This window comes from Arachis hypogaea, chromosome 1 (assembly GCF_003086295.3).
Source record: "Arachis hypogaea cultivar Tifrunner chromosome 1, arahy.Tifrunner.gnm2.J5K5, whole genome shotgun sequence".
Taxonomy (NCBI): domain Eukaryota; kingdom Viridiplantae; phylum Streptophyta; class Magnoliopsida; order Fabales; family Fabaceae; genus Arachis; species Arachis hypogaea.
In genome coordinates this window covers 3477348-3493853 of record NC_092036.1, presented here as the reverse complement: position 1 = coordinate 3493853, position 16506 = coordinate 3477348, and the positions used below count along the sequence as shown (strand labels likewise).

At 32.4% G+C, this 16506-nt stretch overlaps 1 protein-coding gene across 2 annotated transcripts; it reads left to right on the top strand.

The window, feature by feature from the left end:
• The first annotated feature begins 8831 nt into the window (after positions 1–8831).
• On the top strand, positions 8832–16382 carry LOC112790773 (vacuolar cation/proton exchanger 3). 2 transcript variants are annotated; one of them, XM_025833329.3, is made up of 12 exons: positions 8832–9331; positions 9430–9788; positions 9871–9938; positions 10015–10043; positions 10405–10601; positions 10711–10923; positions 12948–13079; positions 13790–13906; positions 13982–14035; positions 14347–14463; positions 15341–15434; positions 16067–16382. In XM_025833329.3, exons 2-12 carry the CDS (start codon positions 9432–9434, stop codon positions 16075–16077), a joined length of 1389 nt encoding a protein of 462 aa, XP_025689114.1. In that variant the 5' UTR covers positions 8832–9331; positions 9430–9431; the 3' UTR covers positions 16078–16382. The 2 variants fall into 2 exon arrangements, with proteins under 2 accessions (XP_025689114.1, XP_025689122.1); XM_025833337.3 differs by having other exon boundaries at positions 9426–9788.
• The last annotated feature ends 124 nt before the right edge of the window (positions 16383–16506 follow it).

Genomic DNA, 16506 nt, shown 5'->3' with positions numbered 1-16506 from the left:
TTTGTCTTGGAGTCCTCTTTATTTCTATTTGAACAAAATGGGAAGAAACTCTGTATATTACACCCAGTTTCTTTTCCCTTTCTGAATTCACGTTTAGTGTGAGTATTGAGTGATTTTGGTGATTTTGATGGTTTAGGGATACTCTAGCGGTGGATAATTGTTGGATTTTATCCATTGAATCCATGGGTAAGATAAGGAATCATTACTTTTCTTTTAATTTGTCAATTTCATGAGATTAGGGTATTGAAGATTTGTATGTATATGTAATTATATGGCATTAGGTTGTATATATGTGAAATTGAAGTCAAATTGGTGAAGTGGTATACTTGAATTGGAGCTTTTGGTGGCTGGAACCTATAGCACTTGATTTGAAACCTTGGAGGCTTGAATTGAGGTGTTTGAGCTTAGGTAGAAATCGGCCAATGTATGGTTTTGGTTTCTCGTATATAATATGTAATGTGTCGTGAAAATTTAGGCTAGATGACCATAGGATATGTTGGAACGTATGAGCATGTTCAATGATTAACACCCTTGATGTTGATTGCTATTTATGATGATAAAATGCTAAGTGATGAGTTGATGGTAATTGACATAATGATATATATATATATATATATATATATATATATATATATATATATATATATATATATATATATATATATATATATATATATTGGTGAATAATGATCTTGTTGATGTATTTGGGAAGTTGAGGCATGGAATTGTTAAGATTGAAGAATGGTAGGATGTGAAGGTTGTTGTGGTGATGGAGAGGATATATTGTGTTGATAATTTTGGTGTATATATGTTGAGTTTGAATTGAGTTTTAAAGGAAAACTGAGGTTTTGAGATTTTGTGTAAACTTTGTGTTTAGCCAAACTTTGCCGAGTTATAACTCGGCTTTCGGACTCCCAAATGATTTCAACTTTATTTCATAAGAAAGTGGGGTCCGTGAAGTTTACGCCATTCAAAGATCGGATGAAAAATGATTTAAAACGAAAAAGTTATGCGCGTCGGAAGTTTGGGATCCAAAATTAAAATTATGAAGCTTTTCTGACTTAGTTAAATTTTTTATAAAATGTACGTCCACGCATACGCGTGACCCAGGATTTTTGCGTACGCAAAATTCCTCATACGCGTCCAGTCGATTCTACCTGGTTCGCATGCGTACGCGTCTTGGTCAAAATGCGTACCCACACGTACGTGTGACCCCAATTTTCATCAAATGAGATTTTTTATATTTTAACATGCTTTCGAACCTCTAAACCTCTATTTTACATCTATGATCCTAGAACTGAGTTGTAAGGATAGTTAAGAGGATTTGAGCTAAGAAGGTGAAGCAACTTGGAAGTGAAGGATGGTTTAAAGTAACTAAATTGAGATGTTAATGATGAGATTGAGGATGACTGTGTGAGGCCGGAATGGTCGAGATGTGTGTGTGGCCAGAACGGTAGAGAGGGCAAGGTTTGGGTGTGGTCCCACTTGCTTGTTAATTTGAAAATGTATTCGGATGGTAAGTTGAGGACGGAAGTTCCCTCTCTTATCGTGATGGGGATGTGGGGAAGGTGAAAAGGCACTCTCCTTCGTATTGTTCTCCCACATTCTTCATTGGTTGCAAGGTGGAAAGACACGCTCCTTCTATATGGAAAGACACTCTCTTTCGTATATCTTCCAGAAGAAGGTAGAAAGGCAAACTCCTTTGATGTGGAAAGGCACTCTCCTTCGTTTATGATCCTCCTAGAGATGCACAACCTAGAGACAAATGTTTTGGTTAGCTACCAGATATGTTGGGTTCTGGCAAAATAACCGACCTGTGAGTTCACGGCCAGTAGGAAAGGCGTGCATCATGTTGCATTTGTTTGCTTTGTTTGGATGTGCATACTTTTTTGGTTTGCCTAACTGATAAATTGTGTATAACTGGTAACTGTGATACTTGCTATAACTGTTCTTTAAATATGTTTGCCTTGTATTTGCTTGTGTTTGTGATTGTCCTTCTTTTTGAGTACTTTGATGGTGGACTGATAATAATGATGTTTTATTTTGAAATGGGCCAGAGGTCGAGTTGAGTTTATTTGGGCCGGAGGCCGAGCTGGTTTGATTTGGGCCATAGACCATGAATGGTTGGCTCAGTGGTAAGGGTTGGTTAACAATGATTTAATAGTAAGCGGTAAAATATATAGAATATTATGTTATGTGAAAGTGAAATCAAGGGTTAGAGTTAAAGGAGACAGAAAGTAAATTGCAGCGTTAGGGTTATACTTTGACTTGGACACCTTAGAGAATTATAACCGAATTTATGATTTAGTTTGTTCCTTTAAGATTATATCATATCTGAGTGTCGGCGTTCTAGAATTGCCTTTGGCTTTCCTGTGACCTTATTTATTATATGTGCGAGCACCTTAACAATACTGAGAACTTTCGGTTCTCATCCTATACAATATTGTTGTTTTGCAGATGCAGGTTGAGAAGCACCACCCTGTATTCTGGAGACTCAGATGAAGCGAAGAACTCTTGGGACTTAGGGGCGTATTTTATTTTATACTTATATATGTATTTAGATTCTCCACCTTGTATTTTATATTTGTCCCTCTTAGAGGTTGGCTCGGAGAAATAGGTTATCAATTTTGTGTTTTGTCTTACTTTTAGGTTTATATATATATATATATATATATATATATATATATATATATATACTCTGGCCGGTTTAAACTTCGCGAGCTGAGTCAGGAGCTTTTTTATCTGTATCCTTGAAAATCTTCTAGTATGTATATATGTCTTTGCCATTTTACTCTTATCCTATCTGGTTTACATTTATCATCCACATGAGCATTACGACTTTTCTTCACAGGCTTCTAGTTAAAATTCTTTTCAACTATTATTATTTATATATTTTATTTTAGAGGTCGTAATACCTTGCTACCTCAGCTTTATGACTTAAGTATAAGACTCTGTGTGATAGGGTGTTACATTTCACCTCTACCATAACGGGTTCATGGATTGGTATTGGATGTGGATGGAACACAAAAAAATGGATGAGTAGGTAGTTAACCGATTTGCCTCTAATTTGAATAGGTCCAATTGTCAATCAATGAGGGTTCAGGTGATGAAAGATCTAAACATGGAAGAAATAACTTGAAATGCTAATCAAGAGAAATACAACGAAATTGAGGGCACCATGAAGAATAGAATTTGGATTGAGGTCAGCATCTGTGAAGCATTCCTACCTATAAAAACATCCACATTTTGCTCATTCTATTTTCAGTCTCATGTTGAGTCACTTAGAACAAGGGTTGTAAGGAACGATGAGAGGGAAGAATCCTCGTCAACTGGAATAACATACCCAATATTTGCTCTAGAAGGAGCTGCAATGGGTGTGGGCAGTGACTACTGGCTAGAGTAAAAGGAAATTGATGCCACACATCTGCATGTGTTGCTTAACTGTGACCAAATTTCACCCTACCTTATGTGAGTTTTTTAAGTCTCCGTAAATGTTGCAATCACTAAGATACTAACTTCTTAATCTAATCAAAACTTCTTTATCCTATTCTATCATATAGGTTATTCCAAGAAGCAAATCCTAATCCCTTATTGAACAATTTTTCACGTTGGTTTAGAGAATACGTCAGCGTGCATCTAACTGACACAACAGTTTCGGTACTAGTTGCACTTAGTTGGGGCCCAATGAATAAGGGCACTAGCTACCCGATATACAATGTTAATGGATATCAGTTCCATTCTTTATAGTGGTCAATTGGAAAGAAAATAGATAATACCAGAGTTTAGATTCGTGTAAATTTAGGCGGTGGTCATTTTGATTGGTTTAGTGTGTTGCACAATATAATTCAATTAGAGTATTTTTGTCGCACTGCGTACAAGGTATGCGTGTTTAAATATGAATGGTATGATCCAAGTTCACGACAAAGAACATAAAAGTACAAGGACTACGATTAACACTGAAGCTAATGTAACCAGAAAATATAGGCACTATGATCTTTTTATTCTACCTCAAAATACACGACAGGTATACTATTTGCCTTATCTGGGTTCATGCAAGTCTAGTTGGGTAGTTGTGGTCAAGACTAAGCCAAGAGGCCGCATCAAGTTTGATGATAGGACAGAGGATCAAGAAGCTAATCAAATTGATGACCCAACTTCTTAAAAAACGGTGGTTGATACCGGTGAGTTGATCACCCTTAGGTCTGCTGTTATGAATGATGACATCATTAACCTTGGAATAGATGCTGATGAACTTCCACCAGAGGACGACGATCTTCAAGAAGAAGACGGGGTCGATGGCGACGAAGAAGAGGAAGACGAGTTCGATGATCAGAAAAATACCCCAGAAAGAGGAGGATGGTAAACCAAAGGAAGAAGATGATGAATCGAAATAGGGTTAATGTAAACATAGTTCTATGATATGTATTTCTTGACCAAATTTTGCGAAGATTGTAATATAGTTAGCATTGTTTCACATATTTCAATTACCTTCATTCTGTATTTTTAATTTATATGTTTGATATTTCAGATCAGGTTTAAAGCACAGTTTCAATTATTAATTATCAGGGTACATTATAGATGGACGAGAAAAAGATTATTAAAAAAATAAAAAAGACTATCGTTAACAACCCAGTCAATTTTTAAAAAAAAAATTAAAAACATTTTCGTCGGTATTATCGTCGAATTAATCTACCAGTAAGATGGCGCGGAGACGTATGCTATGGTGCCAACATTACTGTCAAAAAAGTTTCGACAGTAACATCCAACAGATTCCATTTTCTTGCTAACTATATTTCATCGCTAAATCTAACGGAAATTACCGTCGGATGAAAAAAATCCAACGATAAACATTTACCGGCGATGTTTATACTATCTAATTACTTCCAACAGTAAATCCGATAACTTAATTACTGTCGAATTTTGTTCATTTTTCCGACGAAAAATCCAACAGTATTTAGCATTTTTCTTGTAATGTTGATCCTTCTGTTGTTTTGAAAGATGAGTAATTTGTTTTAAGAGTGTATTTTTTTAAACACTTAATTATCTTATCATCAAATTTGATTAAAAGTTACAAAGAGACTAATCTATTCCACAAAAGTAATTTTTAAAATCATCTAAATAATACAAATATATTGAGGACTGAATTGTGTGATTTGAAATTATTTAAAGACCACTTTTAGCTATTTACTCCATTAAAATATACTCTTTTAGTATTTTTTAGGGCAAGTTATTTAAATAAATTAATTGAACTCCAAATTTACTAGACTATAACTTTCTAAAACAACAGACATATTTACAATTTTTCTATATTTATGTAAACGCGATAGCGATTTTTAACTTGTACGTAATTCGAGATAAGATAGTGTAAATCACGTAGAAAAATGTGTAATTACTGCTGGATATAGCAGTTTATGAGGAAATAATGGGTAGCATAATCCCTGACACCCTGTAGTGGATTATATATACATGGATTATTTGTACATTATTGTTATCCAAATCTTTTGGATATGCCAAGGTAGAGTTATTAGAAGGGTCTGAAATTAATCTGTTATTAAAAAAATTAAAAAATATGAAATTTAATAATTAGACATGTATCAATATTTTTTGACAAGATTAAAGATAGTTATAATATAATTAATATTTGACCGCTAAAATAATAATATGATTATTTATCAAATAAGAAAAAAAACCATTAACTAAGAATAGAAGGTTGTGTTGCATGGTGGTGCATTATTTTACTTTTTTTATTTTTTATTTATAGCTAATTATATGGTGCTTATGAAGTGGTGTCTAATTTTTGTCTAACTTTTTTTTATAGCAAATTTTAAAAATTTATTTATTTTTATTCTTTTAAATTAAATATTAATTTTTTATTTTTTTAGCAAATTAAACATCATTTTTTAAGCACAATATGTTAATAACAATCACCTTTATTTACTTGAAAAAATAGAGAGTATAATAGTCTTTTATTCTAGACAATAAGAGCACAATATTCAATTTTTTGTTTTAAAAAAATTTAATTCATTTTTGAAAATTATCTTTGTAAATATGTTATTTTAAAAATTTTGAAATTTAATTTATTCAAATAATTTATTCTTACAAAAAGTTATCGTGGTAAAATTTAAAAATTTTATTTTTATTCTAGAAGCAACAATAAATATGTATAGAAAACATATTTAAAATTATTTTTTAATAATATTAAAAACTATTTTTATGATTTTTTGAGAGTGTTTAAGGAAAGAATTAATTTTTATGTTCTGTGAATATAAAAAAGATTACAACTATAATCAATCATAAATAGTCGTATAACAAAATGTATAAGTTTAATTGAATGATACATAATCTGCTATAGGATGCAGAGATTATGCTACTCATTATTTCCTCATAAATTGTTGTACCCAACAACGGTATATATTTTTCAGAAATCGTTACATTCTCTAACGATTTCTGCTTTACACATTTTTTCTACGTAATTTCCGCAACTTAAATAGACTAGTGAATTAATCACAAACAACTCAATTTGATTATTTTGTTAGTAACTTTACAATATACATAAGTAATATTCATGTGCAATCCAAGCAAAACAAATTATCATAAATCTCATTTCTCCCATGTTTTTTTTGTTTTGTTTAGTTTTTTACTTAGGTCTTGCAAATAAAGTACTCTGAAGTATGAAAATAAAAATGTGGTACATTTTTGTCAACATGGTATACAATTTTTTTTTTCTGAAAAAAAAAAAGTGTTGTGCTAGACGAATCATTAGCTTGTGGACAATGGAGATATTCATATGATCCATCAACTCAGTTCGTGGGCGTTAAAAGATTGGAAGTGAACTGATTGCTTACAAAAGTTCACAATTTTAGGACCAAATAAAAAATTTCACAATTTTTGGTTTTCGAAAACAAAAAACTCCTTAAAAAGAATAAAATTTGGTAAATAGATAAATTATTAAAAATATACTCAAATTATTTTAGCACTAATAACATTGTTCTCGAATTTAGTTATGGACTAAAATATTCTCAAATAGTTTAAAAATGTGTAAAAAAATATCAATTGTAAGAGTTGCTCTATTATTGAAAAAATGTAACATGACTCACTTGCAAATGTTAGAGTCTCGTTTGTCACATAAAAGACTCCATTTGCTGTATCGTTAATTTTTGTTAAAGTAAAATGTCTCAGTTCACAAATGTATATTTTTATCATATTATAAAATAATTTAACATTATTTTCGTCAATAACAAAATTTAAAGCATTTTTATTAGAAAAAAATAATTCAAATGAATTTTTTTATCTTGGTAGATAATATATTTTTGAGCAACAATTTAACTTTAAACGTTGGTCATAAGCGTAGAATTCAATCCTTTCATGTCAACCTCCAAAATTAATTTTCTTAGAAGAAACATCAATCTTTGATGAGTTGATGATAAGACTACAAATAGCGTAATAATGCGTCAATTTCTTTATAATTTATATGCATGGATGATAAACATGCCCAGTGCAAGCTTTCAGTGATGTGCTAGTTAAGTAGTTATGGTCCATTTGTATCAATACATTATTATTTGTACTAAAGTATTAGTTGTTTTATCAAAATCAGAAATTCAAATAGACAAATATGCACACCACGACACTATAGGTAGATTATGAAGGTGAATGAATTTTCTCCATTTTTTCTTTAAATGAGTTTGTGGTTTGTCAATTGCAATTTTAACATCCCTTGAAAAAAAAAAAGAGAAATTTCTTTATAGAAAAAAAAAAAAAACTTGAGACGAAAACTCATATGAAACAATTAATGCATATAAAATAGTCAACCAAATTAGTATACAATAAAAATTAACTACTATAAACATATATTAAAAAAATATGAATATAAAAATATATAAAATACATAATAATTAATTTAATAACTAAATTTTAATATACACATAATCTTTTTATGAAACAATTAGTTTATTTTTCAAGATTGTATTTAATTTTAACGACAGAATAAAATAAAACCTAAAAATAAGATATACGAAATAGGGATATAAAATTTAATATTTTTATATTTTATTTTATAATAAACTGAATATAAATAGAACTAATAATAAATTGTGTTTCTGTATATTTTTGACAGGAAGGACATGAAATATACAAATTGTCTATGTTTTACCTACCAAACACAATTTTGTGTTTTTTTATTTATGTCTTACTATCTTATCTTTGTAAATAAATATATATTCAATAATTAATATATTATTTCTTCAAAAAATATTTAATTTTTTTAAACAAAAATGAACATCAATTTCTTACACCCTAATTTAATGCTACTTATTAAATTTATTTTGTTAACTCTATTAATTCACATTATTCAATAATGTTATTAGTTACCTATATTTTCCCTATTAATATAGATTCATTGCTAAACAACAACAACAATAATAATACTTTTTCCTCAACAATAACCAATTCAAATTATTAAAATGATATTTTATTTCGGAAAGGCAGGAAAAGAACGTATTTTTATTTATTGCATATTATGACCTCTGGAATGACACGGTAATAAACAAATTTAGCAAAAGACATGCTGCGAGCCAGCGAGCGGTTTGCAAATTAGATAGATTTAGACATTAGACATTTAATTGTGGGGATCCGAAATTAATTAAATTGAAAAGACAAATGCGGAAAGAAGGAAGATGTAAAGTACTCGCGCGAGATATGTGTTTTGGTAATTTAGCATTACAAATTTAGGATCTACATCCACATGTATTGTATTAAATCCAAATGAATTAATAATAATAATATAGTGCATTAATTATAGGATTATAGATATACGAGGGGATCGAAATAAAGATGAAGTAAGAACAAAGAAAGAGGTTTGGTAGCTTCCAAGAAGCTTCCTAGTCGTGACTCTCCATTCGCCAACTTGCCGGCCATCGAACGCCAAGCCAAGCCACAACAACAATAGTAGCAAAGAAATTTCAAACAAAAAAATTACCCAAAATTAACCTCTAGTATCTATCTATCAAGCAAATAAAATCTGCTCTATTTCTCTTTATTTTCCTTTTCTTTTCTCCTCCTCCTCCTCCACTTCTTCCTCTTCCATTTCTTTTCTTCTTCTAGTCCCCTGCTCTCCAAAATCGCAACACATAATAATAATAAATAAATAAATACAAATATTTTCTTGCTCCCCTTTGAGTGAGCTGTATCTGGTACAACAGTCCACTGCCCTTCCTCCCTGCCTTGCCGCGGTGTGGGCTCCACCGACACCGATTCGACTTCGCCGGAGCTGGATCCTTAGCTGGCGCTGCTAGCTGCTATATATCTTCAATCGGTTATACTCGCACAAGTGGAAGTAATTTGCAATTCGCACTTTCATGCTTTTGTTTTTGGATCTACGATGTTGGTTGGAGCAGGCAGTTTTATTTAACTTTCCAACTTTGATGTAGATAGGTATGCGGATGGAGTCTCCAGATTTCGACGAAGAAGAGGAGATTCCGTTGAAGGAGGAAACTTCCTTTACCTCCTCTTCGTCTTCGCCGACGAAAGGAGGACTAACTCATCACGGTCACAGTCACAGTCACAGTCATGGTAATCATCACAATCACAGTAATCGCAACAGTCATGCTTTCAGTTTCGAGACCACCACGGCGGCCGTGCTCTCTCCAGATTTACCCAAATCTTCTGTATTCAGGCTTTTGCGGATCACACGAATCAGGAGTCTTTATGTAGTCTTAATCAAAGCCAAGATCAACCTACTCCTCCCCTTTGGTCCACTCGCCATTGCCCTCCATTACCTCACCGGAAAACATGTATGCTTAATTTCCTTCCTTTTTTCGATCCACTCTTTATATTCCATTGCCATTCACATCAATCTTTGTAATCTCGTAATAGGGATGGGTGTTCTTCTTCAGCTTGTTGGGTATTGCTCCTTTGGCAGAACGTTTGGGTTATGTTACTGAGTACGTTTCTTCCTTTGATCTTGTATTACCTTACTATAACTATAACTAACGCTCGCGCCTATTTACTCTTACGTAGGCAACTTGCATTCTACACGGGACCAACAGGTATATTACTTCAAATCTTTTCCTTTGTTCCATTCTGAAATATTTATTATTTTGAAAAATTGGTACATCAACCATTCGGTGTATCAAAATGTATCCAGTTATGAATGTACCAGATTTTTGGAATTGAGGGAGTATAATCTAAGGCTGAATATTGTAGATCAATTTAATCGGGAGATGGTTTTGGTCAATAACTATGTTGTACATATTTTGTTTAATAAATTTCTGCTTTTTTTTTTCTTTCTCATTTGTCCTGTTCTAGTTATTGCTTAATTTGTTGATAAAAAAAATGTTATTGCTTAATTCCTTTATTTTTATTTTTTTTTGTGTCAATTGAACTGAATTTTTGTTGGTGTGTGTGCAGTTGGGGGTCTGCTCAATGCCACATTTGGCAATGCAACCGAAATGATTATATCAATCTTTGCATTGAAAAACGACATGATTAGGGTTGTTCAACAATCGTTACTGGGCTCAATCTTGTCGAATATGCTCCTAGTTCTTGGATGTGCATTCTTTACCGGTGGGATTGTCCACTACAAAAAGGTGCAGGTTTTCAATAAGGTAGATATCATCATGATCTGACTGAAATTATTGCTTGCAGCAATTGTTTCTTTGTGTTTGTGTCCTCCTGATGTCACAGAGTTCACGTTGTAGTTGGCCTTTGGAACAGGCCGCTGCTGTTGTCAATTCCGGGTTGCTGTTGATGGCTGTGATGGGCATACTTTTCCCGGCGGTGCTTCACTTTACTCATTCAGAGGTTCACCTTGGGAAGTCGGTGTTATCTCTATCAAGATTTAGCAGCTGTGTAATGCTAGTCGCGTATGCCAGCTACCTTTTTTTTCAACTTAAGAGCCAGCCCAATCTTTATAGTCCTGTGGATGAGGTATGTTCTTTTGTGGCCGGTTTAGTTTTTCTTTTTTGTTTCTTTGTATCTCTTGGGTTAGTGGTTATAGAAACAGCCACTGATGTAATTATCAGGTTAAGCTGCGTATATTATGCCCTTTGGGTGTATCCTTTTCCCGGACCCTGCGTTAACGCGGGATACTTGTGCACCGGGATGCCCTCTTAGGTTAGTGGTGTATGATTATTCATTATTTTGTCATCCCTTAAGTTTCCTCTGCATAGCAAACATTAGATGTTTAAATCTCTGATATCTCACATTTTTGGAGGAGATGAATGGATTTTTACTGTGTGTGTGTTAACTAGCACCTAGCGGTGATGAATCCAGGGCCCTCCCACCTCTTCCCCTCCTCTCCTTGTCTCTCTAATCTCGGTCTCTATACAAGATTTAGTTTGACAGTATATTCTTTTCATTGGTTATGTTTAGTTTTTCTTTGATAACACATGTTTTTCTTATCTACAGTTTTTAGATAGACAAAAATCCTTTATATAGAGCAATGCTAACTTTTTACTTTTTAGCAACTTTCACTCTTTTTGTTGGACTCAAATGTTGCTTCAATTTGTTTATTTTTTAATCATGTTAATGAAGATATCCATTGTAGTACTTCAATCCATTGTACTAAATAAATTTCTCTCTCCTAGTAATTGCTAACTTTATAAATTATTTTTTCAAATACTAATTCCATTATAAAAAGTTATTATGTTAGTTTTTTCCCCATAAAAAACAAAACACTTAAAGGAATGTGTGTTTCTAAAATTAGATTATTATATTATTATTTTTTCAATTTTGTTTTCTGTAAGTGGATTATTATCATTTTAACCTTTTATAAAAATATAATAATAGAAAAATCTAAATTTGTCTAGATACTAGTAATATAAGATTTTGGTATATAATTTTTACTAAGCAGTTAAATAAATAATATATGATATAATTAAATAATTTAATTACACCACAAATAATTAATAGGAGAGAGAAATATCCATAACCCTATATATCAATATCATCAATTCATCATCATCATCATTAACATGGAGAGAAGATGAAAGGGATATTATAGTAAAACAAAATGAGTGAGTGATGCAAATGTTCACTCAATGAGGTTAAGATTAGCATTTCTCATACCTCATATATGTGCAATAAGTTCCATTCGAATTTATATACCTATATATAAAGAGGATTGGAGAGAAGATTAGAGTATGCTTTATTTTTCTTAAATAAAACAAAAGAATTTAGCCACTCCTACTTTTGATGAAACCCAAGATGATAGATTAAAGAAGTTGTCATCTTGACTAATCTCACATTTTGATTACTATTCCACACATTAACGATAAACCATATTTTTATTCTATTTTTTTTAATGTTCACATTATTTAACGTAACCAAGAATTGGTGGTATATGACTATTTTTTAATTGAAAAAATGCCACCATTCTACCAGCAATGTATAAGTGTAGCAATGCTACATGACCAACAAATTTATCATTTTTGGCCAATATTTGGCCAATTCTAAACTCTAAATACGAAATTTTAAACTTTAAATTCTAAATCTTAATTCCTAATAGTATAAAAATAAGGTGTTGGCTCAAAGTGTTAGCTAATATTAATAAAAAATGTTGTCCCCTTTGTCACAGAGGATTAGATATAGACAATAATGGTTCTGGTCTCTTTCATAAAATCACGTTTATCACTTAAGATGTGCATAGTTGAGTTATCTAGCTTTGCGTGTTGGTTGATTTCAGTGTAACTGTGTAAGCGGATTATTTCTTTTGCAGCATTCATTATAAGAAAAACCATTCTTTCTCTGCTTTCTTTGTTTTTTCATTTTTTTCGCAGGGGATTAATTGTTGCTTTTAGGTGATTAGAATTTTATATTTTGACATTAGAAAGAAAATAAGTGAATGTGGTTATAAAGTTTTTATGTATGTTCAATGGCCCTTTTGCTGTTTTACACGTTTTTCTTGCATAAAATTGACCCCTCTATGTCTAATCTCCATATTTTGTGATTAGGAAGGAGTTAGTGGTGAAAATTCAGATGAGGAGGAAGAACTTGAATTAACTCAAGCGGAAGCAATAGTCTGGCTTGCTATCTTGACGGCATGGGTATCTTTATTGTCCGGGTACCTTGTAGACGCCATAGAGGTATAGCTTTAAAATCTTCCCGAATTTCTTGATCATTATGCTTCAGCATCCATCTACCCTTGAAGCTTCTTTTCTCTTCTAATGTTGAAATGGGATCTTTATAGTTTCTTCTTAATTTATATTTCGTTTTATTCTTTAATGTTGAAATTCAGATGATACAGCATATCCTTGTTCTTAACCTTGTCAATGCAACTCTTGGTTTAACCTGAATCGAATTATTAAATTCTTGGTGATGATATGAACAGGTAGAAGGAGGTTTATTTTTCTCATTAATAAGTCTTTATATAATCATGATATAAAACAGAGACTTTATACTCTTATTTGTACCGACAAAAGTTCAAAGTTGGAATAAGGTCACTATTTGTATTTTGTTGGGCCTAGTTTCAATTGTATCTGGGAAATTACTTTTACATAGCAATGCAAGTGAAGATACCCTGATTCGTTTTTAAACATAGGTCAAGTGCAAATGTAGTACATGACCAGCTCCACATCACTGAACAATGAACACCAGAATTTATAACAAGAATGATTTGAAAACATAACGGGAATTGAAACAGACAGGAAGTTTGAAGTAGAACAAAAATTGACTTGATTCTCTGAAGAACAGTGTCCTACCTGTCTTTGTCGACAATAAATAACTTCGGTTTGTTCTTGTCCACAACCATTGCATCATCAATTGTGTTTGATATATCGTCTTTTGTCTCTTTCAGGGAGCATCTGAGTCATTAAATATGTCGATGGCATTTATCAGTGTCATCTTGCTCCCAATTGTTGGCAATGCTGCAGAACATGCAAGTGCTATCATGTTTGCCATGAAGGACAAACTTGTAAGTGGCTTTTGGAGCCCCTACTCTTTATCTGAGGGTACTGTTTAATTGCTAATGTATTCAATCTCTCTGCAGGATATCACCATTGGAGTTGCTGTTGGATCATCTACACAGATATCTATGTTTGTGGTATGGCCCTGTACTTTAAAAAAATGTGTATTTATTTATTCTTTTATAAACTAAAGATAGTAAAGTTAGGAGTTACTCTTGGTTCAAGAAGGTATTTAGGGGAGGGATATGGGAGTCGAAGCTCGAATGAGTCATCCTAGAGACTAACCACTAAGTTGTGGCTCAGACACGGTCCTGTTATTAAATGGCTCAGACTAACCTAGATTACTTCATCTCATAGGAACATGTTTTTTCAGTTATTAACATTTTCCCAACAAGCATGATCATCATAGGAGAAAAGGTTGATGATTCTTATTCTCTTAAATTTGTAGATCCCATTCTGTGTGGTTGTTGGATGGTGTATGGGAAAAGAAATGGACTTGAATTTTCAACTCTTTGAGACCGCCACACTTTTTATCACGGTGCTGGTAGTTGCATTTATGATGCAGGTATGCACCTCCTTATTTTCCCTTATGAATTGTGCTGTTTTGTTTCCGTATTTTATAGCCATAATTGGAGATTAATTTTCTCGTGTTGTTTAGTTATGACAGGATTCAGTGTCTAAATTACTGCAGTTGAGTGAAAAACCAATATGACTGGATAGAGATAGATTGGTTTTGGGAAAATTCTGAACCAATTCAATAATTTGTTATTTGTATATAGAAAATTACGAAATTGGAAATCTTCTTAAGTGATAATGTTTGTAAGGGAGGGGATGACCTCTTTTGGACCATTTAGTGAGACCACAAATGCTAATGCGCTCTAGAAAAAGTAAATGAAAATTAACTTTCTATTAAAGTTAAAAAGAGAGAAACAAAAAATAAAACACCCTAAATCCTATACTCTAAACTGTAAATCATAAATATGAACCATTGATATAAAATATACTGAATAGAGAGCTAATATTTGTTTAATTAGCAAGGAGTATAACACTCCTTAGTAAGGAACGTTTAAGGATTCCTCATTTTAGAGAATCCAAATCCAAAATATACATATGAAGCTTCTGGCATAATTGTTCCATGGTAAACCTAAATCAAGAATTAGTCAACACCACAAAAGTAATACCTAAAAAAATCTATGTTTTGTGCAACGGAATTTCACAAACGCTTTGACATTTTTGTTTTGTGCCCTGTAACTAAATAAAGCAAGAACAAGTTTAATTGCATAAATCATAACTATTTTGTTAGTAAATCGTGGAACATCAACAAATTGCCCTTGGAGTATGAACTGAGGTTTCAGTATGTGGTGCACTGCAAGTGTGTTTTTCTCTCTATTATTCATATTTTATGCAAATAATTCATATTTTACTACTTTTACTTTTTGCAGGAAGGAACCTCAAACTATTTTAAAGGCTTGATGCTTATATTATGCTATCTTATTGTCGCTGCCAGTTTCTTCGTACATGTAGACCCTAAAACTGGTGAGTTTACTGAAAGATATATTCATAATTCATAGTAGTTAGTTATATAATGGAGCTGAAAGCTTGTACAAGCTCTACTTTGTTGCTACTGCCAAGTTGGCATTATTGTTTCTTCCTCGTGTATCAACTAACTGTCAAGTTTTAAGCAAAGAAAATGATCGAAAAGTATTTTGCAAAATTGGTGTTGATTCTCATTTTCGTCCTTATAGGTACAAAGTGGGTTATTTTTGGTTTCCGGAGGTTTTGATAGGTCAAAACAGTTTCGTAGGTAACAAATGTGCTTGAACACTAGGACTCATTTCAAGCACATTTGTTACCTACGGTATTATTTTGACCTATCAAAACTTACACCAACGTGTATTAACCCATAATCTTTTGCATTATTCTCTCCGTTTCAAAACAATTGTTGTTTTGGATTCATTGAAAAACTAATGTATTTAGACAATCCCATTATCTAGATACATTTACTTTTCAGTGAACTTAAAATGTGAAAGCGACAGTTATTTTTAAAATGAGTTACATTGAACAAGGGTATAATTGCTAAAACAATAAAATTCTGAACACAATTATTTATAGAATTGAAAAAAAATCTTAATGTTGCTTCTGAGGTTTTGTTGTGGAATCTGTTACAGGTGATGACTAGTACCATAACGATGGACAAGTGTGTAGGGACTACAGTCCACGTTATCTTTGTTTTCCACTTCCTTAACACGCAGCAATGTATTCAAATGGATTCTGAAGCTTCATTCATTCACCATCACCATGGCGTGGGGAAAAAGAATAACTTTAGTGACGGCGATCATTGTTGTCCTGAGCTGAAAAATTTTCAGCCGTGTATTATATTGATTTTGAAAAAGATGGATTACTGTACTGTTTTTTTTTTTCCTTTTAATGTCCCCCATATCTGTCATTCATTTACCAAGGAAAAGAAAAAAGAAATTCTTCAAACCAGTGTAGTCTCGATTTTGCTTGGTTGCTTGGTTGCTCACGGTATCTCTAAGTTCAACATGCCAAAGACTAATTCGTTGTGGATCTGAACTCTATTAAGAGTCTGCTACTAGTTAATGAGTTA